This window comes from Vavraia culicis (genome assembly GCF_000192795.1).
Source record: "Vavraia culicis subsp. floridensis unplaced genomic scaffold supercont1.9, whole genome shotgun sequence".
Classification (NCBI taxonomy): Eukaryota; Fungi; Microsporidia; family Pleistophoridae; genus Vavraia; species Vavraia culicis.
The window spans coordinates 22,231-46,745 of NW_007360612.1; the positions used below are offsets into that span (position 1 = coordinate 22,231).

The window sequence follows — 24,515 nt, forward strand, 5'->3', positions numbered from 1 at the left end:
GCAACCGGCTCAATCACCCATTTATGTGCACGCAAACAGAAATTGATCACATGCACGAGCAGCAACAGATACCTGTCGTGTGAGCAACGTATCGAATGAGCAAATTGTTCTGTACGTCAAGTCTATAATATCAAACCTATCATGTGCGAGTGATTGCAGCAGGTCAACCGCTAAACATACATATAATCGACACGTTCACCGATATTCGGGCACCGCCCAACGATAAACTATCACATGCCCACATCTCCTGTGCAGAGGTCACGCACCGTGGAGCATAACACTTTGCAGTGCCAAACACGGTACACATCTGATGCTAGCCAAGTTACGCAGACTCACGATAACAGACATACCACATGATGATAGAAAAAATTTTCTAGTTGTTGCTGTTATTACGCTCTAACAGAAATGAAAATTGGACCGTAACCATCAATCGCAGCTTCCTTAATCCTTGATATGCACAGATACAGCACCTGGTGATCTCGAAACAAAAGTGATTGTGAAGCATTTGTTGAGAGCTTGAAAGACAAGTGGCTAAAACTGTGCACAATAAAGGACTGCCACATGCCCAACACGCAAATAATGTACCACTTTTACACGGTATTATCGTGCACTTGACATGAAACGGCTATTGAACGGTTATAAACGTATTCCATTCGAAGCAGGAGTATAAAAGGAACAGAGCAGAAAGGCCCGATTGAAATAGTGTTTGACGTAACATATGACAGCGTTCACGATAAACATGTAATAACAGCAGATTTAGCGTGCATGTTACGATTACCAGGTGCTTTGCTCTGTGTGATGCACAGCAGCATTACCAACACGTGCACCTTTTACAATTTCCGTTCATAATACCAACGGTACTTCATTTCAATATTACACGCTAAATTGAAGCGCTGCTCCTTTCTATTCGCAGCTTACGTATTTTTTGCGTAATCGATTGGTGTTGTGTCTTCTTCTAAGCTGGTTGATTACTCCGCAATGATTGTTCACATGATGATTAACCAAAATAGCTAAAAGTAGCACAAAATGCAGTGAACACCGATCAAGAATAAATGGCAGATTTGCTTGCTATTTCATTCTCATTGAGCATGAATCGTGTTAAATTACGTGTAAGCAAAAGAAAATGGGGTAAATGCCTTAACTGAACCAAGTTTGGAGAAGTTAGCAAGGTACAGGAGCAAATTAAACTTACTTTATCACGGCAAAGTAGCCAATCTACCAATTTATGACAGAACAAGTAAATATTGCAAGTAATGGACCAATACGATTTATTATAGGTTGAGACGGTGAGGCAGAGAATTTATGGTGGTGCAGATTAAAAACCACGGTTGTAAATCGAGTGATTGACGTGTTAAGCACAGTGCTATGCACGACAAGATGCGTATCGCTTGATGTACGGGCACAAGATTACCTTTTCTGCTCATGTGAACTATTCCTGCTCAAATGCTTTGACAGCGATTGCATTATCGCCTATAACACGGTAACAATTCGTAAAAAATTGCAATGTCTCGCTCTTTTTTATTCCTACAGCAGTGCATAAAAATTATTTATGCGAGGCCTCGAATGAATAAAAAGATAAATCCATGCATAAAAGGAGATAAGCCTTTTGAGCTCACGCTCAATGACTGCCTGGCATGCAGCGGCTGTCTGTCGATAGAAGAGAACAAAATTACGTTGTCCGACCTGCAACACGTCCCTATCAACATGATAATGAGCCATTACAGCGTGTTGAACTTGTATAACGAGATGAAAAAGCAACGCTGTGAACAAAAAAACAATCTGCACGGTATAACAATCAAAGAGTGGTATGTGTGTTTACAGCGAGCACTGATGAAGACGTTCAACGTAAAACGATTCATAAACACGTATGATTACCAGCAAATGAGCAATCACTTGGTGTATAACGAGTGGCTGGCCAGCAACAAACTTATACTAAGTGAATGTCCGGGTGTAGTAGCGTATATAGAACGAAGAAAACCAGAGTTGATACGGTATTTGAGTGAGGTACCATCTTTACAGCAAATATGTGCGTATTTGTGTGAGGAGGAAGGTGTTTTGACAGTAAGCGTGATGCAGTGCTATGATAAGAGATTGGAGGGTGATGTGAGGATTGATTATGTACTGAGCAGCAGGGATGTGTACGAAGTGGTGAGAAGCATGGGTTTTGATGTGGGTGCGGATGAGCAGGAGAAGATGATCGGGGATGTATATGGAGGTGCGGGTGCGGATGAGCAGGAGAGGATGATCGGGGATGTATGTGTGGGTGCGGATGAGCAGGAGAAGATGATCAGGGATGCATATGGAGGTGTCGATAGAAACACAGGATCAAGCGAAAGAGCGAATACAAATTTGGACAGAGAAGAGTACAAGAAGAACCGAAAGGTCGATGAAGATTGCACCATACACGCTGGTGATAGGTTCGAAGAAGTACATTCGAGCCACGCAATAGAATCGCTTCCTAGGAATGGAATAGCAGACCATGATATAGAAACAAAAAATGATATAAGAGAGGTATTTACGGATGAAAAAGAATTCGTAACAAGTGTAACACCGTACATGATAAAAAAACTTAACCTGGAAATAGAAAGAATAGAACACATCAGCAAGTCGTACAGAGTACTTCACTTTAAGCACAGCAATTTGATGTTTGCGCACATCACAGGCCTTAAAAGCCTGCTAAACTTTCTGAACGAGAAGGAGATGCGCTACAATTTTGTTGATGTTTTTTTGTGCGATAATCGATGCTTCGGTGGACCTGGACAGATTGAGAATAATGTTCAGGATGATTATCACGAATACTTTAACATGGTCAGCAACGATGTGACAAAAGAACCTGAAGTAGCACCGGTACTACAAGATAAGAAGAGGAAATTTGAAAACAGAAAGGTCTATAAAAGCAATTTTCAGGTGGAATGGTGAATATCAAGGAATGCTCCAGTTATAAAGAGAATACACTAGCTGTGTAAGCTGAACACGAAGCACATTTCTCAAAACGTTCTATCTAAAAACTTATCATTTCAGAGGCATATAATGATTAGAGGGGCTGCCATACAAAATGAGTGTATTAGATTTACAGGTCATAAGACGGGGATGTAACAAACGCACCGATAATTTACAACAGCATTTATGGTGCTAGAGAATAATATTTAAACGGAATTGTAAGTTGTTCATTGCATGGAGACGTACCCTGTTGGATCAGAACCATGCCTCGATGTTCAGTCTGTAAAATCACCGAGCAAACGATTACTTTGTTACCAACGGTACGTTTATTTACTGCTCATACACCAGAAGAACATCTAAAACGATACAAACTCGTGGTCACCAACGCATTGTCATTACGCTGTATTTGTCGTATTCTCTTAAGTCAATCACATTTTAACCTATCAGTATGCCTTCATTGCTACATCCAATTACCAGGCAAACCCTCCGAGCGCAGATACGTGAAATATGCCTGTGATGTAACACAATCTTTCATGAACATAAAACCAGCATTAGCATGCACTGCTCCGCACAAAAGGTAACAATCGTTGCACCGCTAACAACAATGATAATCTATCACACATATACAAACCGTTCCCTCCACACACTACAACCACAATACGTTAAAACTCTTTAATAAATTACTCCTCTCCAATAAATAAGAACTCTATTAAATCGATTGCATATGCTGCTCTAGCTCGGTGGCAGACCCTGAAGCAACAACCATTCTCATTATTCTATCACACAGTTCTTCGCCAAGGCCTTTGTCCTTCAGTTTGTTGACCAGGTATTTAATCCATAACACGTTGGTGAACGGGTTGAACTTGGACCACTCGTTGCAACATATCTTCTTCATCAGCCTGTAAACATCGTACTGCTCGTCGCCTGTGCCCTCAAACAGCTCTTTTTCGGGTGATAGGTCCTTGTACACAAGACCGTGATCGGTTGAAAGGCGCGAAAGCCCAAAATCTATTATACTCACTTTGAACGGTGCACTATCCTCAGTCACGAAGCGGCTGCTCAAATTAAAATTGCGCAGATTCTCGCTGAACGTACACAAACTGTCGTTCCGCATGCTGTTGTCCTGGATCAGGATATTACCCCAGTGGAGGTCCCGGTGTTCGAACTGGTACTTAAACTCAAGCACTGAGAGACACTCAATAATGATTTTGAGGAAGAACAGAATGTCGCTTATCTTCTTGAACTGGTAGTTCTCAAGATCAGTGCCTGCATCTTCCATCACTAAACAGCCGTAATCTTCACCTTTTCCACAACCACTCGGTCTCTTATTCTCCGATTTGTGCTTTTTGGCATACGCATCCCATGCGGTGTACAAATGCTGGTTGTACGCGCCCTTGCACAGGAAGAAATTCCGCATTTTTATCACGTATTTCTCGTTCTGCAGTGTCTTAAGCACGTACACTTCCCTAAGAAACTCCTCCTTCGTGTAATATTCGGTGAACGGTATGATTTTGTAAATCTTGTCCTTGAATTTGTACACATCAGAGAACGATGCCTCAGCGACCTTCTTTACGCCTTTTAGGTTCATCGTTGAAAAGTACCGCGTTTTTGGCTTGAGAATGCTCACCAGTTCAGCCTCTGAGAGCATCTGCTCAGCCACCTCCCTATTGCACGAAATGTTTTCGTCCGGAGGGCACTTATCGTTCGAACTCAACACGCTGCTGTCATCCTTAAATTCTATTTTGTATTTCTTTCTGTTCTTCTTTATGTTTATTTTCAGGGATTTCCTGCGCATCGGCTTGTTCTCCTTTAAGAATATTCCCTGTTTCTTGAAAATACGTGATCGTGTACCAAACAAGTCGCACGATACAGCACTGTTTTGGGCGGCGTTCACGTCTGTTACACGGTTCAAGGTCAACTTTCTGTTCAAGAACAGTTCTTCTCTTTTCAGATCGAGTAATTTGCTTTTGAGCGTGTTGTGCTCATCGTACTCGTTGACCGCGGCACACATTCCGTGTGATTTATCTTCATTCCGCATGTCACGCTCATTCGCCACAGCACACACCCCGTGCGAGTCGCCACCAAGCAGCAACGACCGATCCGCCTCAGAGAGCAACATTTTGGCACCTTCCGATATTCTGAGCTTTCTCTTCAAATTTCTTGTATTTTCGATCCTTAGCACACTCTTGCCCACACATTCCTTGTCACCGTTTACACACTCTCTTACCGTTGATGCCACAACATCTCCACCGCTTACCTTTTCTCCAACTGTTGCATTGTCCAATTTCCTCACTGCGCTCAAACGCATCTTTTTGTTTTTATACACCTTGACAGAACTGTCATCACTCCTGGCACCCCTTTTGAGACGTATGTTGATGACCTTGTTTGCATAAATGTTCGTGCCATGCATCGTGCTTTTTACAGTTTCATGCACGTATTTGGTTTGTTTTATGCTTCGTTCGGCTGAGCATTGGCCTGATTTGAAGAAACTGGTGTTGCAGTTTTGATTGGTGATGCATCTAGCGTAAGAGCTGGTGCGGTGTTTTGTAACATTTTTGTTCACATGCACGGGAGTGCCATCTCCTCCATTCATTGAAATGCAATGCCTTCCCTCTACATCTGTGGAAGTGCTGCATTTTGCCCCCTCATTCATAGCAATGCAATGCCTTCCCTCTACATCTGTGGAAGTGCTGCATTTTGCCCCCTCATTCATAGCAATGCAATGCTTTTCCTCACTTTCAAAACTACCGCCGCAATTCACCCCAATTTGTCCAAAATCGCTGCCACGCGTAAATTTCAGTTTTCTAATGTCCCTCACGTCGCGATGCGAATGCTCACACCCCATCTTGCCGCCCATAAACTCATTCCAATCAGAGTTTCTTTTCATGTCTTCTTCACGGCAAGGCTCCGCCTTATCCCTGTGTGCCAGATCAGCAGAGCAGTCATCCGCATGATCATCGGCACCGATTCCACTATGCACAACCACGCTCTTCTCAAAACCGGCTGTTTCTTCGATGAGCTCGTCTGCACTTTCGAGCACCACGCTCTTCTCAAAGCTCAACGAGTCAAAAAAGTCCCCATCCTTTCCCTTTTCACCCCTGAACTGTTTTTTAAAATGGTCATACGAGCAAAACACGCAATTATCTCCACTGCTCTCCTCATCATCCTCCCTTTCCTTATTATCACTTATAATGCTCAGCAACAGCTGCTGTATCCCCTCGCTGAACAGCGTGCTCTGTATGTACGACTTGTCCTTTTTCTTATGCTGGTAATCGGTCTTAATCTTCTCAAATAAACAGCTCGTGTTGTCAATTTTGTTGTGCACCATTTTTCTAATTTTGTCAAAAGAAGGGTATTTTTCCATTTTATCAAAAATTATTGAATAATTCCCTTTGATAAATTAAAACATATTCAATTTAAATAAAATTGTGATAGCATTATCAATTTGCGGCTATGGTGACGTTTCCATTTTATTTAGTGATGAACGAAAAGAGCAAATTACTTTATTAATTTGGAAAATTACCAAAAACAAAGAACAATGAGAATGTGGAGAAGAAGAAAAAACGCGTGATATCGGAGGAATACCGCAGTTGAACGAAGAAAGACGTGTAGATAAAAATTAATGGTGCTATTTGCATATGCTGCTGCGAAAGAATACACAAAATAGAGTGTGTGTTTGATGCAGCCAAAATGGTAAATGTGAAAAAAAAGAAGAAATGATAGTAAAGTAACGAATGGCACGTGAAAATGGCAAAAATGGTGACATAAAAGGGTAGCACGAGATTACATGCCAGGACGAGAAAAGACTGAGCATGGAGTGCGGGTGCATTCAACATTGTAGAAAATACAAAAAAACATTTTACGGAAATGGAGTAGAAAGTGTTTGTTTGTCTATGGAAAGAAAATGACGAAAATGCAGGCGTAATTATTGGGAAGGAGTGCCTTTGCCTGGTAAAATTTTTTATGGCACAATACAAAGAATTTTTAACATGCCCATTAAACGGTTTTGTGCGCGCTATCCGCAGTGATGAATTTTCAGTGCATTAATGAAAGCATTGATGTGCAATTTTGAGGTTAATTTTTGTGTTTGTTTTAGTTTTTGATTTACCCTTTCAGCTAATATAGCACAATTATACAAACCGAGCAGAGACCATAAATTAATTCTTTCGTGCAGGGAATATTTTGTATTAAGATGATAATTTAATGCAAAATACGCTGCCATGTTTGTTGCGACCGCTCCCATAGGTGCATTTAAAGCGTGCTCATCGCTCTCATTCTCATTAAACAACACTTCTCGCACGATTTATTCCCCACGCTGCGCTATCACTGCTTACACCATAGGTTCAGAAGTGTTCCTATCACACGCTATCATCACTGCCTGTCATTCTCATATTAACTATTTTTGTGGAAAAATCGTGCCAACCGTATTGAGACGCTCTTCCTCAGAGCTGTTACCGCTCCTTTCATCCTTTCCTCTGCTGAACAACGAAAGAAATGCTTAAAACCGTTCATATGACCATTTGCTGAGCAATGATGTGGCTCAGGAGACCAGAAGTGCACTAAAACACCATTTTGTTTTGCTGGCACCAAAATTCTTGGCAAAGAGGAAAGTTAACAATCGGCACAAAGCGTGTGCTCCAAGCGATTAACTAGTGGTTTGCTGTTCATGGTTCCACCAAATGTGCTGTGCACACGTAAACAATAAAATATGCTGTTGGTATTTTCTATTTCTGGTAGCTGTGATTAGCCAATCAGAAAAATACATTTGTAAAAAAATAAACAGGGCGATGTCCGTGCCCTATTGACCTGGCAGAAAGGTGTGTTCGGCAGGAGCAGCCGATTGATCGTTAGAGTGAACATGCGTGACTGGTGGCACAAAATGCTTGGCACGCGGGTTCAGGTAAACCATGCAGCTGCATGCCATGGTGTGCATTACCTAGTTATCCGGATGGTTAGCGAAGATGAACATGCACGGATGCGCAGCAGCCTCTAGGTGGTTCCGGACGGCAACTTGCAGCAGAAAAGATGCTCTGCAAGGCCGAGGACTGCACAGGCCGGCTGGTCACCGGCACAGAGCCGGTTGTACCGGCCAGCAATGCCGCGAGCATGCGATTACTTAGCGCAAGGGACCACACAAGCAGTGGACACAAGCATGCCACCCCTTTGCCAATGGTGGCTCAGAACACCTCAAGAACGGGTGAGAGTGGTCCAACGATGAACTAAAACCGTGGGTAGAACCGATTTTCTTCTCGTACACTGATGAAAAGCAAAGGCTGCGCGATGTACGGCATAGATGTACGCTATAATTCATGGCGCAAACACAGGTTTGCAGTGTGGCACCGATGTCCTCCATTTCACACAGTGCCTTGATCCGGACAAAGCGACCATTCTGTCACACAAGAGATCGAAAGCGAGAAGGAATGCATTTGCAGGCTAGTGCAACATGAGGAGGTGGCAATGAAGTATGGGAGTAACAGTATGTTCTTCGGTATGTGAGCATCCCAAGTTGAGGGAGTATCCGTAATGGGATATGCAATCACATATTTTGAACTGGGTTGTCAACTCGTGGTTGGTACGGGAGCGGTATTTTATCCACGTATTGATTGGAGAGCAACTAAAAAATGTTATTATTATTTATTTTTCACGTTTTCCTTTGCTGATCAGATTTACCGGTTGTATGATCGGTTTATGAGTTTAAGTTCGTGATGCGGTGAGAAGGTGCACAATTTTGATCAGTTCTGTGGATTGTGTTTAGTTGTAAGGATCGGTCCGGTTGTCAAAGTCTGACTGTCCTGTTGTCGTTCATAAAAGATGCGAATAGCTGTAAATCATGGATGAGATTAAGGTAACTCGTGTTTTTTGTTGTATGATCTTTCTATGAACGAAGGTGGTCCGTAATTTGATCCTACGAAGCAAATGCCTTTGGATCATGGATGAGTGCTTGGTTGGATGGTATTGAGCGTCAATCTAATGTACGGCTGTTGATGTGTGTGGAGGACATGACTTACTCCATCATTGTACATGATAAACCGCGATAACAGGTCAAAACAGGACCGTTCATTAGAGCGGTACCGCAGAAAGGTGTTTATTTGGAGCAGTGTGGGATGGTAAATGAACCGCTTCTGGTGAAAGGTGTGTTGTTCGATGTGAAGAGGAATGAACCGCTTCTGGTGAAAGGTGTGTACTTATGCTACGAGAATGTGCATGCCACACAGATGAGGTGAAGAAAAACTCAATCGATTCGGCTGCTTTTATCACCCAAAGGAACAAAATGATAATCAAACACACTTCCAGTAAAAATAGCAGTTCTAACGTAAATACCGTTGGGGTATTTTTTTCAGGTGGTATCTTTTACCAGAGCTTGGTCCCTCTGCCCTTTATCGCATAATCTGGCCGGTACTAATTAAAAACGTGCCCTTCATTTATGCTTCTTTAATTTTACCCCTGCAATGATTCAAAACTTGCAAAAGTCTAAGCTTGCTGCGCTCCTCAGCACCGACACATGGACGGTTCTCATACTCGACGATGCCACATTCCCCATAATTAACACGCTGTTTCGTCTCATAGAGCTACGCAGGTTCAACATAACAACCATTTTCAAGCTGGAGAACGACAGGGAGCAGGTAAATGCGAATGCAATCTATTTCGTGCACAGCAGCAGCATATCTGCCATCGTGTCAGATGTTACAGGCAAGATGTACAGCACGTACCACCTGAACTTTATCGATTCTGTGAGTCGGGACAGTCTGGAAATGCTGGCAGCCACGCTGTCTGAAAAAAGACTGGCGTTGAAGGTGGAGAGCGTGTGGGACAGGCACCTTAATTTCTTGGCCCTCGATAACAACCTGTTTGTGGTGAATGGGAGCAACCGGGATATGGCGGCCGGTCTGTTTTCACTTTTTTTCAACCTGGACAATGAGCCGTTCATCGTGTCTGGCGATGAAAACGTTTCTGAGCTGCTCTACAAGAAAATGAAGAACAATCTGGTAAAGAGAAAGGACAGGAGGCCCCTGCTCATCTTCTTCAAACGCGAAAACGACATAATCACGCCCCTTGAGCACAACTGGACGTATTCCGGTTTGATTAACGATATTCTTTCGTTTGATATCAACAAGGTGGCGTATTCCAAGGAGAAGGACACGTGCACGTACAGCATCACGCCCGATGACACGTTCTACGCCACCAACAAATACGAAAAGTTTCCGTTGGTAACCGAGCGGATAGAAAAGGAGCATATGAACTACAAGAAGGAGATCGGCAAGAAGAACTACAACATTGCCGAACTTAACAGGGCCAACGAAATGATTGATGCACACATGTCAATTTGCCTGAACCTGATCAACGAGATCAGTGACCGGGGATACGACGAGTACCATGAGATGGAGCAGCGTAATGCATCGGACGAGCAGATCTACAAAATGGTTGAGAAGGGCTCGGCAGAGGACGTGAAACGGTTCGTGTGCACGTTGTTGAAGAAGGGAGCACGACCTGAGGTGGTTCAGTACATAATGAACAAGCGGGGAATAACACAGCAGTTCGTTGAGAACGTGGTACAGCGCATCCAAATTGAGGAGAGCTCGCTGTTTAAACGGGCCACAAACATTCTGTCCAAAATAATTAACGTGGAGACGAGCACTCCGTTGAGTGCGTATGTTGGTGAGGTTGTAGCGAAGGCAAAGAGGGGAGAACTGAAGGTGATGGGCAACAGGAAGGTGTATTACGAGGAGGTGTCTGGTATTTACGTGTTTGTGGTTGGTGGCGGGTGTTACAAAGAGATTGATAGCCTGAGACGAATGGATGGCGGCATTGTGTACGGATGCGATGTGGTTTTGAACGGAAGAATGGCATTGGAGAGAATTGAGGGGGGGATGAAATAACACATGGTAAATTTGCAGTATGGTGTTCATTTACGATGCAGGGGTTGCTGCTCGGTACCTGCTGTTGATCCTGAATTACCATGATCGGCAGCATTCCTGCTACATGATCTGACCGTTACAATCAGAACATGGTGATTATGATGGGATGTGAACCGTTAGATTGAACACGCCGTTTGATTTGTGCACCTGAACACCCTCTGCAGTGCTAATGCGTGTCTTAAATTGTTGTTTAAACTGCACCAGGTGCTTAAAACCGTGCTTCACCGTGAAACGGTCATGTACTTGTAGCGATTGTGTGGTACAACCATGTAATTTCTGAGGTGAAGGGAAGGGTTGTACTGGAAGGGAAAGGATGTGTATGATTGACACGCAGCTCTAAAAAGATATGGGTGCTAAAATGGCACGGGCACTGCTCTTTGTGATTGATGCTGAATGAATCACGGGAATGTTTGGTGTTGCATTGGCCCAGATGATTATGGTGTGCTAAACATGCGTGAGGGCAGGAATGCGGTTAATGATGAACTGATGTGAAATAGTAGCGGTATAAAACAAAAGTATAGGAGCAACGTGATTTATTCGTTATTCTGTGCTTTTACACCTGATCATTCCTCTGCTGCTCCATTTCATGCTGACTATAAGTTTGTCCTTCTCCCTCGCTTGTTCCCGCTCGTCTGAGCAGCCTGGCAATTGGCCCTAGCGCGCCGGTGTCAAGCACAGACGGCCATATGTGAGCATCATGAGTTGGTGACTCTTGGTATCTGAGCGAGTTCTTCTTGTATCGGTCAAAGTTGGTATCAATAATTGGGTCATTTGGGCCTTGCATGGGCCACTCGGATGTGAAATAATGCTGCATCGGTATTGGATCGCACACATTGTATGAATCGACTGGATGCACGCCCATTTGCACCAGTGCCGGTTCATAATATGATTCGATAGGGCAAGCGTCCTGAAGAAAGCCTCCGTTGGTGTAGGGCATGTTGGTATAGGGGCCGTTGGCAGACACACACCTACAATCGTCGGTGGCAAACTCGTCGTGGGCATCTCCGAGACCCTGTCTAATTCTTTCATTAGCCGCATTCACTTCACCATCGGTGCCGTAGCACCCGCACGTATCGCTGCACTTCGTTCGCGCAACTGCCCGGCCAAGAATAGGATCCTCCAGATAGTCCATCTCGTATCCCATAGCCTCCATACTGTCGTACTGCCCTGCATTATCCGCAGTTGTGCACACACTCTCAAGGCTGCTGCTTGGGTGATCGGACCACCTACTCTCTGAGCTGTGGTAACGGTCAGACCCTTCCAGAGCAGAAGGAGGATGCACATGGACTGTGCCTGTCTTTTTGCCGATCCTGCACATCTCTCTGAACTCCCTCTCTAGCTTTAGCTGCATTACACGCTCGTATCCCTCCACACCCTCCTCTGCTATGAGGTCCATTCCACGCCGTGCCATGTTGCGCACGCTCTCCTCGTCTTCATCCACACGTGTGTAGATTCTGCCTATTTTCTTCTTTTCAGGCTTGTCAGTACTGATTGATGTCTTTCTGAACATAACGAGAACGATTCAGATGTATTTATAGTTTTATATGTTTTTTTATCACAATCAAGTATTTGTTCGTTTCAGTGATTGGTTTCGATTTTGTTTGGTGGTCGGTTGAGAGATAAACAGCAAAATTGATCAAAAAAGGAATTTTTGTGTAATATATTGGTCAATGATGCAATGATCGTGTTATATTAGCAATATCAGAAGCGGTAATTGTGAGTAGATCACATTTTATGCACCAGAGCACTCAAAGTAGGCTTAAATAAAATTGAAGCTGTTGTTTACTTTAACATGGATGAACGCTGCAGATTGAAGACCAACTTTTATGTTCGGATCAGCAAGTATTTCTGTGCCTTAGGTGCTCTGCGCGCGTCCATCAAGACTGAAGCAGGCTCAAAACGATGCGATGATATCGCACAGTGTGAGAATGACGTATGAAACAGTGTTCTGACGCAAAACTGTGATATTTGCCGTAAATAACCTCTTCATAACGTGATCAGTCTGAAACGCTAAGGTTGTTTCCAAATAGATGAAGAAATAAACGCAGTCATACTTCGCTATTAACAGCGGTAGCACGTCCGTTCTGTCAGTCATACGTTGAGTCTTTTCTTTCATCGATCTGGTGCCACTCATTCATTTTCTTCCTTTTTTTCGGTTGTTTGTTTAACGTTCAATCAGCGATGAAACGGCATTACACGCAATGATTCAGGCAATAAATCATCAACTGAAAGCTTTCATCAAGAATGTGGAGTGAGCGAGCGCATGTGCTGTGCTAGCAACGTATTTGTTGCGTATACCGGTAATATCGTACGATATATTTGAATCATTGCTACTTCGTAAATAAATAGAACAAAAGATTGGGATAAACGATAAATCTGTCCTAGTGCAAGAACGATAGCATGCTTTCTTCTGCCAAGCGAGTACAAGGCGAATTAAACAAAAGCATTGGTTGCTACTCGTTGTGAGAGTCATTGTAAATTTCTTATCATAATTAGTGCGCAGCACGTCATCCTTAATTCGAGTGCGTTCAGCTATTCGGCCCTTTTCTATCCTGGGGAATTGAAGTAGCAATTTTTAATCACAAGTCCTTTCCAGTGGTGTGTTATTCCACGTTAAGAGTGCGGATACGGTGTAGTACATCAAACTATATGGAGAGTTATACCATTGTAGGCTGTGTTTGTTGATTTGATGGTTATTTCTACCTTATGTGTATTCTAAAGGCATCATCAACCAATGAGTTTTTTACATCATAGCCGGTACAAAAACAAGAAAATAAGCGTAACATTCCACAGCGTGGTATCCTTAACATACTCTACACGCTATTTTTGCAGTGGAAATTGGTAAAATACATGCTTACCGTATTTTCAGGTGCTCCAGTTGCTCTGCTTGGAAGGAAATCAAAAATCTTAAAATGATGAATGAACCAAGCAATAAACAACATAACGTACTTTTAGCGACAGGCAAGAATGGCAATCTAAACATTACCAGAACAACAAACCATCATGGAACATGCAAAACAATCTATCAAATGGTATTATTAGAGCATAAATTCGTGCGGAGTGAATGATATGGCATTCTTAAACGTAATTTTTGCAAAATATACTTTAATATGCTAACCTGAAGAGATACCAAACCAAATGTGGATCATAAATGGAATGTTGTAAAATCAAAAATGGTAAAGAGCTGTATGCCAGTAGATATGGATAATCAATTAAATCGTTACACGCTCCCAGATTAGAAGACGGTCAGACCTACGTTGCGGAGTGTGCACAACGCACCGTGGGGTGTTTGATGAAACGGTGTTTTAGTTGGGCCTACACCTCTTTGATCATGTGTTACGGCCAGAAAAGGACTGATATACAAGAAAGTGATCAAGTATCAGAAAAAAAGTGATTTATCCTATCAATCATTACTTTATCAGCTGATGTTGTCTTCTTTTGCTGTTCACGTGCTGATACAGGGTGCTCTACCGCTAATGTTAAGGATTCGACATGTCCTGGACATAAAAGTGTTCGGTAATTTGCCTACAGGTTGGTATGAGAAGCAGCAGGAAAGACGGTAAGTTTGGTTTGAAACGGTGTAACCGATTTTGTTTGGTATTGCACGACGTATCAGAGCGTTCTTCACACGTTTTTTGATAGGTGGCAAGTACAGCACCATTTCTGCAACAACCTCATGCTGTGATACGTACGTAGGCACAGCACCATTTCTGCAACAACCTCATGCTGTGATACGTACGTAGGCACAGCACCATTTCTGCAACAACCCCATGCTGTGATACGTACGTAGGCACAGCACCATTTCTGCAACAACCTCATGCTGTGATACGTACGTAGGCACAGCACCATTTCTGCAACAACCTCATTCAGTGATATGTACGTGTGCTTATCAATTATCACACAAAACATGAAATAGCCTGTCAGCACACAATCACCACGCTCCGTGATTTGTTTCTTTTTTAATTTTCTTTTCATTGGCTGTTACCGCACAATCAGCAACAAAACGTGTCTCAGTTGGTGGTTCTCCTTTTTCTTTTCTTTCTTCTTTTTTTCCATCCTTACCACAAAAAACTGATGAATGATTTTTCAGACATCCAGATCACCCACAAACTCGGAACAGGCACATTCGGCGACGTGTACGCATTCTTGGACTGCAAAACGAACCGCAAGATGGCCCTTAAAATTGAAAAAAAGAACTGCGATCTTCTGCGCAACGAGTACAAGATTTATGTGCGGTTGAACCGCACAACAAACGATTACGTGTGCCGTACGTATTTTTATGGCAAGGTCAAGCTCAATAACACGCTCAACAACGCGATGGTGATGGACCTTCTCGGTCTTTCGCTCCAGAAACTTTTTATCAGACAGGACAAGCATTTCTCGGCGGCCACCATACTGAAGATGGGGATTATGATGATAAGATGTGTGGAGTTCTTGCACGTGCGGCATTTTGTGCACAGAGACATCAAGCCCGACAATTTTGTGTTCGGGATGGGAGAAAACTGCGACAAGCTGTATTTGATCGATCTGGGCCTTGCAAAGAGGTACAGGAGCTCGAAAACGCACACACACATACCACACAAGAAGGGAAAGATGCTTGTTGGGACGGCACGGTACGCATCCGTAAATGTGCATCGCGGCGAGGAGCAGAGCAGACGCGACGACCTGGAGAGCCTGGGATACTGCCTGATATTCTTTGCTAAGGGAAAGCTGCCGTGGCAGGGCCTTAAGGCGAGCACCAAACAGGAGAAGCACATGCTGATAAGAGAGGTAAAGGAGAGCGTGAGCCTGATGGAGCTGTGCGATGGCCTGCACACGTGCTTTTACGAGTATATGAAATATGTGAGGAACCTTAAGTTCAAGACCATGCCTGATTACGGTTACTTAAAACAGCTGTTCGATAATGCTCTGTACGAAATTGGGGAGGAGTGTGATAAGCGGTTTGACTGGAGCGACAGTGAATGAACGGCGGGTGCATTGAACGATGGGAACGGCTCAGATTGTTTGTGAGGTGCCAGCAGATTGCCGACACAGCCATGGCGATTTCCACCGTAGAAAACCTCAGATAAGGAGATCGGTGCACGCGGTGTAATGCGGTGTTCGCGCGGATCAAGCACTGTTTGTGATCAGCATCTCGTTCTAAGGCACTAACAGCATTTAAATACGCTTTTCATCGCTGCTGCCACCCATCGTCTTGATTGCAGGGATAGTGTGCAGGTCCCGCTGCTTGAACAGAAAGAAATAGGCCTTTATACAAAATAAAAAGCTTACAAAGAACCTTTTCGTGCAGTAGCACACTCTCAGCACATTCATCCGCAATACACCAATTCTACCTTTTCACGCCGTTCAATACCTCTGAAGTACCTGTGCGGTAGTATAAAAATGAGAACTGCTCAACACACCATGCCTGTCCTCACAACAAATTCTTCTATTTCTATCGTAGCCTTGATGATCCCCGGTCCAGGGTTTGCTGTGTAGTGCCGTGGTGTAGAACATGTCTGGTCCAGGGTTTGCTGCGTAGTGCCGTGGTGTAGAACATGCCTGGTCCAGGGTTTGCTGTGTAGTGCCGTGGTGTAGAACATGCCTGGTCCAGGGTTTGCTGTGTAGTGCCGTGGTGTAGAACATGTCTGGTCCAGGGTTTGCTGCGTAGTGACGTGGTGTAGAACATGCCTGGTCGCATCGTATCAAAAACGTGTGCTTGCTAGGCGCTGTTGCGGAAGTGGCAATTAATGCACGCTTTATAAGTAAAGTAAACGTGCTTGGTAGACATGCATGCACGAACCGTTCTCACTTCGTATTGGAAAGGCTCTGTTAGCAAATTACAACGTAAAATGGTAATTCATGCACAAATATAACAAAGTAATTGTTGGGACCGCACCACAATACCGTTCTTATTTGTTTGTCAATCAATCGCTTGAACACCGAAGAAATACCAGGCGGTCAGAACGCGCAGCTATTGGATTGTGCCAAGGTTCTGCCTATCTCTTTGTAAATTTTGTTCATGCAAAAAGCCTTGTGTGCCAGGTCAATCTAAATTTACCTGTTACCCCAGTTACTCCTCGTACCACATTAAAAACGATTCCTTCATCTCAGTGATGAGTAAATCATCTTTTCAAATGTTATTAACTAAATTAAACTTAACGTGCATCAAATTGCAAACATGGATGAAACGCTGATCACCGCCACAGGACCGGTTTATTGGGAGAGAACGGCTGCTGAAGAGCACAATGCGCTTGTTTAAAGTGTATTTTAATTAAAGTATGGGAGAATGAAGCATGCCTGAAACTTCCACCCGTACTGGTTCTATGGCCGGTGCTCGCACATTCTTAGTTCCTGGGTCTTTCATCGCAAATTGTGTTTGTCTTGGGTAGGCTATGTCTGTGTTTGCCGTGTGTTTCTCTGTAACGGACGGACAAAATAACTCCACAAACCTTGTGCCTTATTTTTCAGCGTTGCTAAAAGCGAAATTGAGCTTCGTTTACACCAGCTCAGTCCATTCTTGCATTTCACAGCCAATGGCACCATGCGTTGTCCCGCAGACACCAGAAAATTGCCGAGGCGGCTGACATTGCTATTTCGCTTGATGAGATAGATCAGCAGGATAAAGCATGTTATGGTGATCGTGAGCGATGTGATAAAACACGACATTCTCGTGCATGCACGCCGGTATCTATCCGCTTTCTGGTGCCGAGGATTTGTTGCTGGCGTGCTCGGCAAAAAGAACATAAGAAAGAACGACGGTATGATCAGAAGCGGCAGAAGAATGCGCCAGTCATAGATCAACTCCTTCCGTACCACTGTCATGATCACGATGGTGAGCACGCTGCTAATTGCCTTGAAGATCACCGCGTGCTCCCTCTTGAGCACGGTCATAATGCCGAGATCAACGAACCCGGAGAACAGAATCGGCAGCAAATTGATGATGATTTTCTTTTCGAAGAGCTTTAGTGCAAGATCAATCAGCGGTTGGTACTGCGAGTTCATGGTTATGTTGAACAGGAACTGTGCGAGTATGCCCAGTCCGCAGCACAGCGTGATGATCTCACTGCTGTCGCGAATTACGGTCGACGACTTCTGGAACAGCAGGTTTATCGTGGACACGGCTATAATGCCCAACGAGAGCGGCAGGTTTATCTTCATGGATGAGCCCGTACTGTGTATGAAAATGGTGAGGAGCGAGGATAGAATGGGTATTGATGCGATGTACAGCTTGTGCAGGCTGAGGTTGAGTGTTGAGAGATAGTTGAACATAGAACGGGAACAACCTCATTTGCTATTATAGCGGCGATGTAAATTAATATGTTTGTTTTGAGGGATGCTCTGAATTTATACATTTACGGCAAATTGAACGAGGTATTGGAGATAGGGAGTGCAGCACTGTGAGGAGGCTTTATAATTGTGTTTGAACACAAAGGAAAGACGTATGGTCTTGCCAGGACAATGTTAGCACGAATACGGTGGTACCATTGTGAGAAATGGGAGATTCCGTGTGCAAAACAGAATTTACATCGGTGAACAAGTCTGATACTCCAAAAAAGTACCATAAAGGTATGCACAGACCGGCAAGGAGTTTAAGCTGTTGCATTTCTCTCTTAGTACCAGGTGATATGTAAGGCAATAAAAAATGAGTCCGTCTGTTTTCGGACTGTACCTGCTTCATAGGACTGTGCTCACACACCAAACATGTTATCTTACGGATTTTGTTCGTTTAACGCAGTAATATATTTGCGGGTGAATGTACGTCTTTTGATGCCATGAACTCAGTTCATGGCATGTAACACTCCGTATTCATACGATAAGCTCAATTCAATGGTTCTTCTCGTTATAATTCGTTTTCCACGTGAACTTGGAGGTACTTTTCGTCACCGTTGCAGAAGGTTACTTCCCTATGTTGCTCGGTCCACGGGCATTCGTATCATTCTTAGACCGAACAACCGTGCATATCACGGAAATACGCGGTTAGGTATCATAGCAAAGCAAGAACACTCTTATGTACTCTTCCGGTGCGCTGAGAAACGTGCAAAAACATAACGAGAATGTTTGTGAGGGAAGATGCCTTTTATATTGCTCCAACTCGTAATTATTCACTGACCCTGTATACGGTTCATGTTTTTAATACTTCCTTTTCAGGATTTGGTAGGGTGTAGGTATGCACGGAAATTAAACTTGCACATCGTGCACCAACTGCTCTTTACGCATCGTTTATGAAGCAAAATATGTGCAAAATGTGTTTCTTTACGATATGGTGCGCATCTCTATGTCCGTGTTTATCACAACAATGAGTTACAAAAAGGTTAATTTTTTGTACTCTCGATTCAAACAAAGAAATGCGCATTCCGAATGATACGCCCTTTTCTACCAACTTTACTGTTCAAACCATGTTTCTACCAAAAGATGTGTCCAAGTACTTGCAAATTGAGCATTCATGCCTATTGAATACGTGTTCTGTGAGAATGCAGCTATACATGGTGAACTAAAATTATATGTCATCTTTACATTCTCCAACATCTTGTTACACATGCTAAACGGTAGTAGCTGCCATTGTTTCGCTGCTCGTGGTGCGTGTTCTCCGTCAAAAGGTCCCATCAATTTTCGTATCAATCACTGCAATCTGCCGAGTAATTAAATTTGAGTGATTAAATTGATTGTTTGTGCAAATTACCAATTTACACTTCATATTTCTCCTTTTTACAACATCTTTTATTGGAATCACGTATTTAAGCGTAGACGTGAACTCATCACACCGCTCAAACATGTTATAACAAAATGCGGTGACACGTGCGTGTTGATGACCGTCAATTCATCGATAAATCAGAGTTTTCTTCTTTTGGAACTTACTAGGATTAGCAGACACGAAAGTCGGTGTTCCATATAACGAAGTTGCTGTTTATGTATTTACATATTGGTGGGATATGAACAATAAGGTAATCGCAGCGGTAATTTTGTTGGAACGATTCGTTACTTACCCATTCTCTCTTTGTCCTGCTCACTACGCATCATGTTGTGGTAGGTTTACAGATTAAGAAGGCTCGCACGCAGATAATTTCTGTACATGGCAATCTATCACTGCCATTTAAATTGATTAGGGGATGTTGACAGCCGCGATGAGCTGCTTAATAAATATTTCCGTGTTCAAGTGGTGAGTATTGCACCGAGACTGCCCTTGAAGTACGGTAGATTACTGCGGAACGTTGGGAATACGTCAATGATTCACCGCTGAAATGCTTTGTCAATTCGTACGAATGCACCAGCACCATAGTTAACGCACGGTAATCCCTTTTATGACATTCCTTTCAATATATAATTCATCTCCGAACTCAGTAATTAATCACTTGGCCATTAAAGCGTTTTTTCATTCAAAACTGGCGAGCAGGAAGTTGCACCATTCGCTAACGCTTCGTTTTATTTACCTTTAGCGAATAAATACGCAAAATTTTTTAGTGTACACGATTTCGATAAGGAATTTTACCAAATTGGCGTTTCAAACGATAAAATATGGATTTAGGGAATACTTTACATACTACTTTGCGAATTATCTGCCATTTTAGAGCGCTATTTTTATTTTTGAAAATAAAAGCACCTAAATGTAAATTACTGTTTCTACGGATAATATGTCAAGATGACACGTCATTAAATCGTTAATCTTGCTGGGAGTTCAAGTTGTGCGGGCATTTCATAAAATTGTTGAGTATGTCGGTTAACATTCAACACTTAATTTGGATGCTTGGCGAAAGAACTGTAAATGGATAGAACAAAGGATTGAAACATGTGCTTAGGCAACAACACGGTGCTGACCGCATTGAATCGTTCAACACGATAAGCAAATACGTGTGTTGTTCTGCAGTGCTCCCAAATACCGAGCAAATACGTGTGTTGTTCTGCAGTGCTCCCAAGTACCGAACAAATACGTGTGTTGTTCTGCAGTGCTCCCAAGTACCGAGCAAATACGTGTGTTGTTCTGCAGTGCTTCCCAAGTACCGTTATGATAATCACGGCTCTACAAACGAGTGGCAAGTGCAAGGCACTGGTAAAAACGATAAGACACAGAATATAACATCCAAGCAATATCAAGCGGTTCGATGAGCTGTCACTTCCACGGAACGGCTCAAACAAAGCAGAACGTGTCGTACCCGCATCTCGCACTGCATTTCATTAAAAATTAAATATTTTATTGCTTATGAAAATGTTCAAGGTGGTATTTCAAGCCATTCGAGTTCTTGTACCTCTTTCCACAATTAGAAAAGCTGCAAATATGCGGCTTGTTCGAATCGTCTTTCTGCACGTGTCCGTTTTCGATGTGGTATCTAAGGCCGTATGCCGATGTATACGCCTTTTTGCAACCTGTGATATCACACCGGTAGGGTTTGCACTTCTCCAACGGATCGGCCTGAACACCTTCGGTACCCACGCTTCGTGAAACGTTGAAATTGGCGATGCTGCTGGCATTGATAGTGTTGTGCATGTTACTGAACGTGCTGCCCGTGCCAACACATTCGCGCTCTCGGCCCGTGCCGGCCTCGTCCTGGGCGCTCTCCTCGTCATTGCTGTGCTCGAAGTTTCTATGCTGTGCAAAGCTGTTGAACGTGTCAAAGTAGTTGCCACAGCAGTCCAGGTTGTTCAAGAACCTTTTTTCAGTGCTCTCCAGCACCTCATCCATGCTTACCTCACCACGTCCCTTAAACAGCACGTCCTCTTCGATGTTGAGCAGCAAGTTCTCAAGCACTATCTGGTCCCTGTTCATCTTATACTGGTTGATTTCGTACAGTTTCTTGTTCCTGTAGAACTCGTTGCGGTAGTGCGCCAAAGAGTCAATGTCTGTAAGCTTTGCTTTTTTATTGTTCATTGGTTTGATTGTCTTTTGCATAGGGAGGACCGTTGATGTTTTTTCTATATACCCTTTTTTTGTGGGTTAATTTGTAATGATAAGATGGAATTGGTAAATTATAGAAAGTGGAGGTTTAGCGCACTTATTGCGGAGTTGAATACGGAAAGACCGGCACGGAAGTTTCAGCCGAATTAATTAATTTATTAATTTGAACGTTTATGCTGATAATGAAAAGGTACGCATTTGTGCACGGTTATAAGCAGTTGGGTGATGAGGATGATGCAAGACACCGTTTTTTAATTGTTTTTACATTCATGGCATATTTGTCTGCGTATGACACTCCTTCTTTTCTCCTTCCTTTTTTGTCCTTGATTCTCTAATCATTACGTTGTGTTTCTTTTACAGCACAGTTTCACACCATGCTAAACATCTTCAGATTCTGTGCATGGTCCTGTTCCCATGCCTCTGTCCCTCGGCATGTGCATTCCTCGCCCCATCGTTCATGCTTACACAGCTTCCCAGTCCTACCCAGTTTCGTCTCTCAACACCATCCTTATCTAACAGCAGACACGTCCCTCAAGTATTTTTGTCCTCTCCTCCTCACATTTCCATTTACACACCCATTATTCGTCCTTTCCGTTTCACACGCTCGTTCACTGCGCCATAGCATCGTTTAGATCATCGATCACCATTTCATACATGTGTGTTATATCATTGCTCGCTTTCCGTCACTCATACAGCACCAAATGTGTTTTACAGTATCTCCATGAGCGGAAGAGTATTATCATGTTTTCCTTCGATAGTGTATCAGTGCAACATAATGAGTTGATCTACGCCTCCAAGCCGTGCAGAACACGAATTAACGTTGTACCCATCCACCTCCACGTACATTGAGCCGATAGAGCTGTCATATGCGTTGCTATCAAAATATGATATTGGTTAAAGACAGCGTGTCCTGCTCATAGCGCGTTGCCGTTCACAATTTATCATTGTGCCTAAACGGTAATATTTTTTAATTTACTGCGGCATTAAGCTGTAACGATTTCATCTCGGATAAACTACAAAAAGGAACTGCGCTTGCCGGGAGAAATTCTAGAGATGGGCCGGCAGATGGTTTCATCGGTGTGAACTGCTGTTGTGGTTTCGTTGATTTCAATATCCTGTTGCTATGATTTTAATTGGTACGATTTGATGAGTCCTGAAATACAAATTAATAATCGAATGTACGCTCATTACGCAGTAATTGCGTAAACAGATAGCGCATTTACTGTGAGACGGCTGGTGTGTAAGCGATTGATTGTTGGTCACGATCACGTATTGCTGATCAATTGCGATCATGAATTGCCAGAATCTGAGATACCGATTTTTAACCGTAATTACGCGCCGAAACGCGAAAAGTTTTCTTGGATCAACACACACGGTACCGTGCAACGAACGATAAAAGTCATATTCAGCGGTAACAGTTGCTGTTGTGTGGTGGAACGCTTGCTCACGGGCACTCTGAGTTGCAGATAATTCGTGTGAAAATATGTTAAATTCGTTTGAAATTTGAACCAACCGCGAATACAATCCTATACACTATGAAGTACGTACTATGATTGTGGGTCGAGCGTTATGGAACAAGGATTGCCGCCGAACGTAAAATAAGCAGGTATAGTGATATCACCATGGTTCCGATATTTTATACGAAAAAGTGCCGTTCTCCAAATTATTTCAATGATCGTTCTGCCTGCGCACAACTATTTTTTGGCATTTTACCATTTTATGGCGAATGTTTCTGGAGGACGGGTCTTCTTGCACAGATAGCATCGTGTTGAAAATGTGCCAAGAAGATGTTACAGCACAAGCGCATAGCAATGTGCACGTTCACATGAATGTTTAATAAACCTTCAAATGGTGTATGTGCGGTATCTTCGGTTACAGTAATTTGGGTACAAAATACAATTTAAGTCACGCTATCAGAGTATAATACGCAGCAAGAAATGCATGCGTATGCAGCAGATTAATGGATTGCACGCCCTTGTGCAGTTTAGATACGATGATCTGCGGGTGTATGCTGAACATGGTATTCGTTCAATTTTACCGAAAATGTTTTTACAGTGTAATGCAAATTTGGATGGACATTGGCAAGGAGAGCAATGTAATTATGGCAATGGCACAACTTCAATCCATAAAAAGATTGTTTGCCATAATCTTTGAACAATCGTACAACTATAGCACGCTTCTTCAAACAGTTTCTGTTTTTGGAAGTATTGGTAAAAAGGGAAGTTAACTTATGAAGGATGATTTTTCAACACCAATGCTAACAAACTTGATAAACTTTATGTAATTCTGAGGATATTGCAATATTCCTTTTTAATACCTACCATGAAATGCAACTATGTAACGAAGGAGGTGAACACGTAATGTGGTGTTTCTGATGGAGTACCGGGTAAGTAGCTGTGCTTTTTGTGCTATATGCACTGTTTTATCCAAAAATATGTTAAAACTTGACTTACAGCTGTACTCCCGCAAAACCGGGGTATCTCCTGTGGTAAGGAGAAGGCTCCACATCATATCTTATGTTTTAATCACCGTAGCCGTAACAAGTCGCGATTAGTGTTCAAGAACTAATCTATTAATTGCTGCCAGGAAATACACTTAGCCGTTTTTAACGTATGTCGTTGATTCCCTCACATAGCAGCCGCATCAAACATAACACATTTTATGGACCGCAAAGACAGGTCATGGTCATTGATCCATGGGCGTACACTCACTGGTCACGAGCGCTATACACAGCTACCGAAATGTTACCATGAACAAAATGCTAAAGTGTTGGTACGAGTAAAATATAA

At 43.0% G+C, this 24,515-nt stretch overlaps 9 protein-coding genes across 9 annotated transcripts; 3 read left to right on the top strand and 6 right to left on the bottom strand.

The window, feature by feature from the left end:
- Window positions 1–1,563: 1,563 nt before the first annotated feature.
- Window positions 1,564–3,628, top strand: VCUG_00716 (uncharacterized protein; the record flags this gene model as incomplete). The annotated part of the gene is made up of 1 exon (XM_008075548.1): window positions 1,564–3,628. One exon carries the CDS (start codon window positions 1,564–1,566, stop codon window positions 2,917–2,919), a length of 1,356 nt encoding a protein of 451 aa, XP_008073739.1. The 3' UTR covers window positions 2,920–3,628.
- On the bottom strand, window positions 3,248–6,324 carry VCUG_00717 (haspin protein kinase). The gene has a single exon (XM_008075549.1). It carries the CDS (start codon window positions 6,302–6,304, stop codon window positions 3,650–3,652), a length of 2,655 nt encoding a protein of 884 aa, XP_008073740.1. The 5' UTR covers window positions 6,305–6,324; the 3' UTR covers window positions 3,248–3,649.
- Window positions 6,325–6,446: 122 nt separating this feature from the next.
- On the bottom strand, window positions 6,447–6,776 carry VCUG_00718 (uncharacterized protein; the record flags this gene model as incomplete). The annotated part of the gene is made up of 1 exon (XM_008075550.1): window positions 6,447–6,776. The coding sequence occupies one exon, from the start codon at window positions 6,774–6,776 to the stop codon at window positions 6,447–6,449; it is 330 nt and encodes a 109-aa protein (XP_008073741.1).
- Window positions 6,777–9,389: 2,613 nt separating this feature from the next.
- On the top strand, window positions 9,390–13,577 carry VCUG_00719 (uncharacterized protein; the record flags this gene model as incomplete). The annotated part of the gene is made up of 1 exon (XM_008075551.1): window positions 9,390–13,577. One exon carries the CDS (start codon window positions 9,390–9,392, stop codon window positions 10,815–10,817), a length of 1,428 nt encoding a protein of 475 aa, XP_008073742.1. The 3' UTR covers window positions 10,818–13,577.
- On the bottom strand, window positions 11,410–12,366 carry VCUG_00720 (uncharacterized protein; the record flags this gene model as incomplete). The annotated part of the gene is made up of 1 exon (XM_008075552.1): window positions 11,410–12,366. One exon carries the CDS (start codon window positions 12,364–12,366, stop codon window positions 11,410–11,412), a length of 957 nt encoding a protein of 318 aa, XP_008073743.1.
- A 903-nt stretch (window positions 13,578–14,480) lies between the features above and the next one.
- Window positions 14,481–14,831, bottom strand: VCUG_00721 (uncharacterized protein; the record flags this gene model as incomplete). Its single annotated transcript, XM_008075553.1, has 1 exon — window positions 14,481–14,831. One exon carries the CDS (start codon window positions 14,829–14,831, stop codon window positions 14,481–14,483), a length of 351 nt encoding a protein of 116 aa, XP_008073744.1.
- Window positions 14,699–16,132, top strand: VCUG_00722 (CK1/CK1 protein kinase). Its single transcript, XM_008075554.1, has one exon. The coding sequence runs from the start codon at window positions 14,931–14,933 to the stop codon at window positions 15,819–15,821; it is 891 nt and encodes a 296-aa protein (XP_008073745.1). The 5' UTR covers window positions 14,699–14,930; the 3' UTR covers window positions 15,822–16,132.
- Window positions 16,133–17,209: 1,077 nt separating this feature from the next.
- VCUG_00723 (uncharacterized protein) lies at window positions 17,210–19,026 on the bottom strand. Its single transcript, XM_008075555.1, has one exon. It carries the CDS (start codon window positions 18,105–18,107, stop codon window positions 17,229–17,231), a length of 879 nt encoding a protein of 292 aa, XP_008073746.1. The 5' UTR covers window positions 18,108–19,026; the 3' UTR covers window positions 17,210–17,228.
- Window positions 19,027–21,024: 1,998 nt separating this feature from the next.
- Window positions 21,025–21,760, bottom strand: VCUG_00724 (uncharacterized protein; the record flags this gene model as incomplete). The annotated part of the gene is made up of 1 exon (XM_008075556.1): window positions 21,025–21,760. The coding sequence occupies exon 1, from the start codon at window positions 21,718–21,720 to the stop codon at window positions 21,025–21,027; it is 696 nt and encodes a 231-aa protein (XP_008073747.1). The 5' UTR covers window positions 21,721–21,760.
- Window positions 21,761–24,515: the final 2,755 nt, after the last annotated feature.

Bases quoted from the DNA above. Each gene is read 5' to 3' on its own strand.
- VCUG_00723 (XM_008075555.1), bottom strand. From the start codon at position 18,107: ATGTTCAACTATCTCTCAACACTCAACCTCAGCCTGCACAAGCTGTAC.
- VCUG_00722 (XM_008075554.1), top strand. From the start codon at position 14,931: ATGAATGATTTTTCAGACATCCAGATCACCCACAAACTCGGAACAGGC.
- VCUG_00717 (XM_008075549.1), bottom strand. From the start codon at position 6,304: ATGGAAAAATACCCTTCTTTTGACAAAATTAGAAAAATGGTGCACAAC.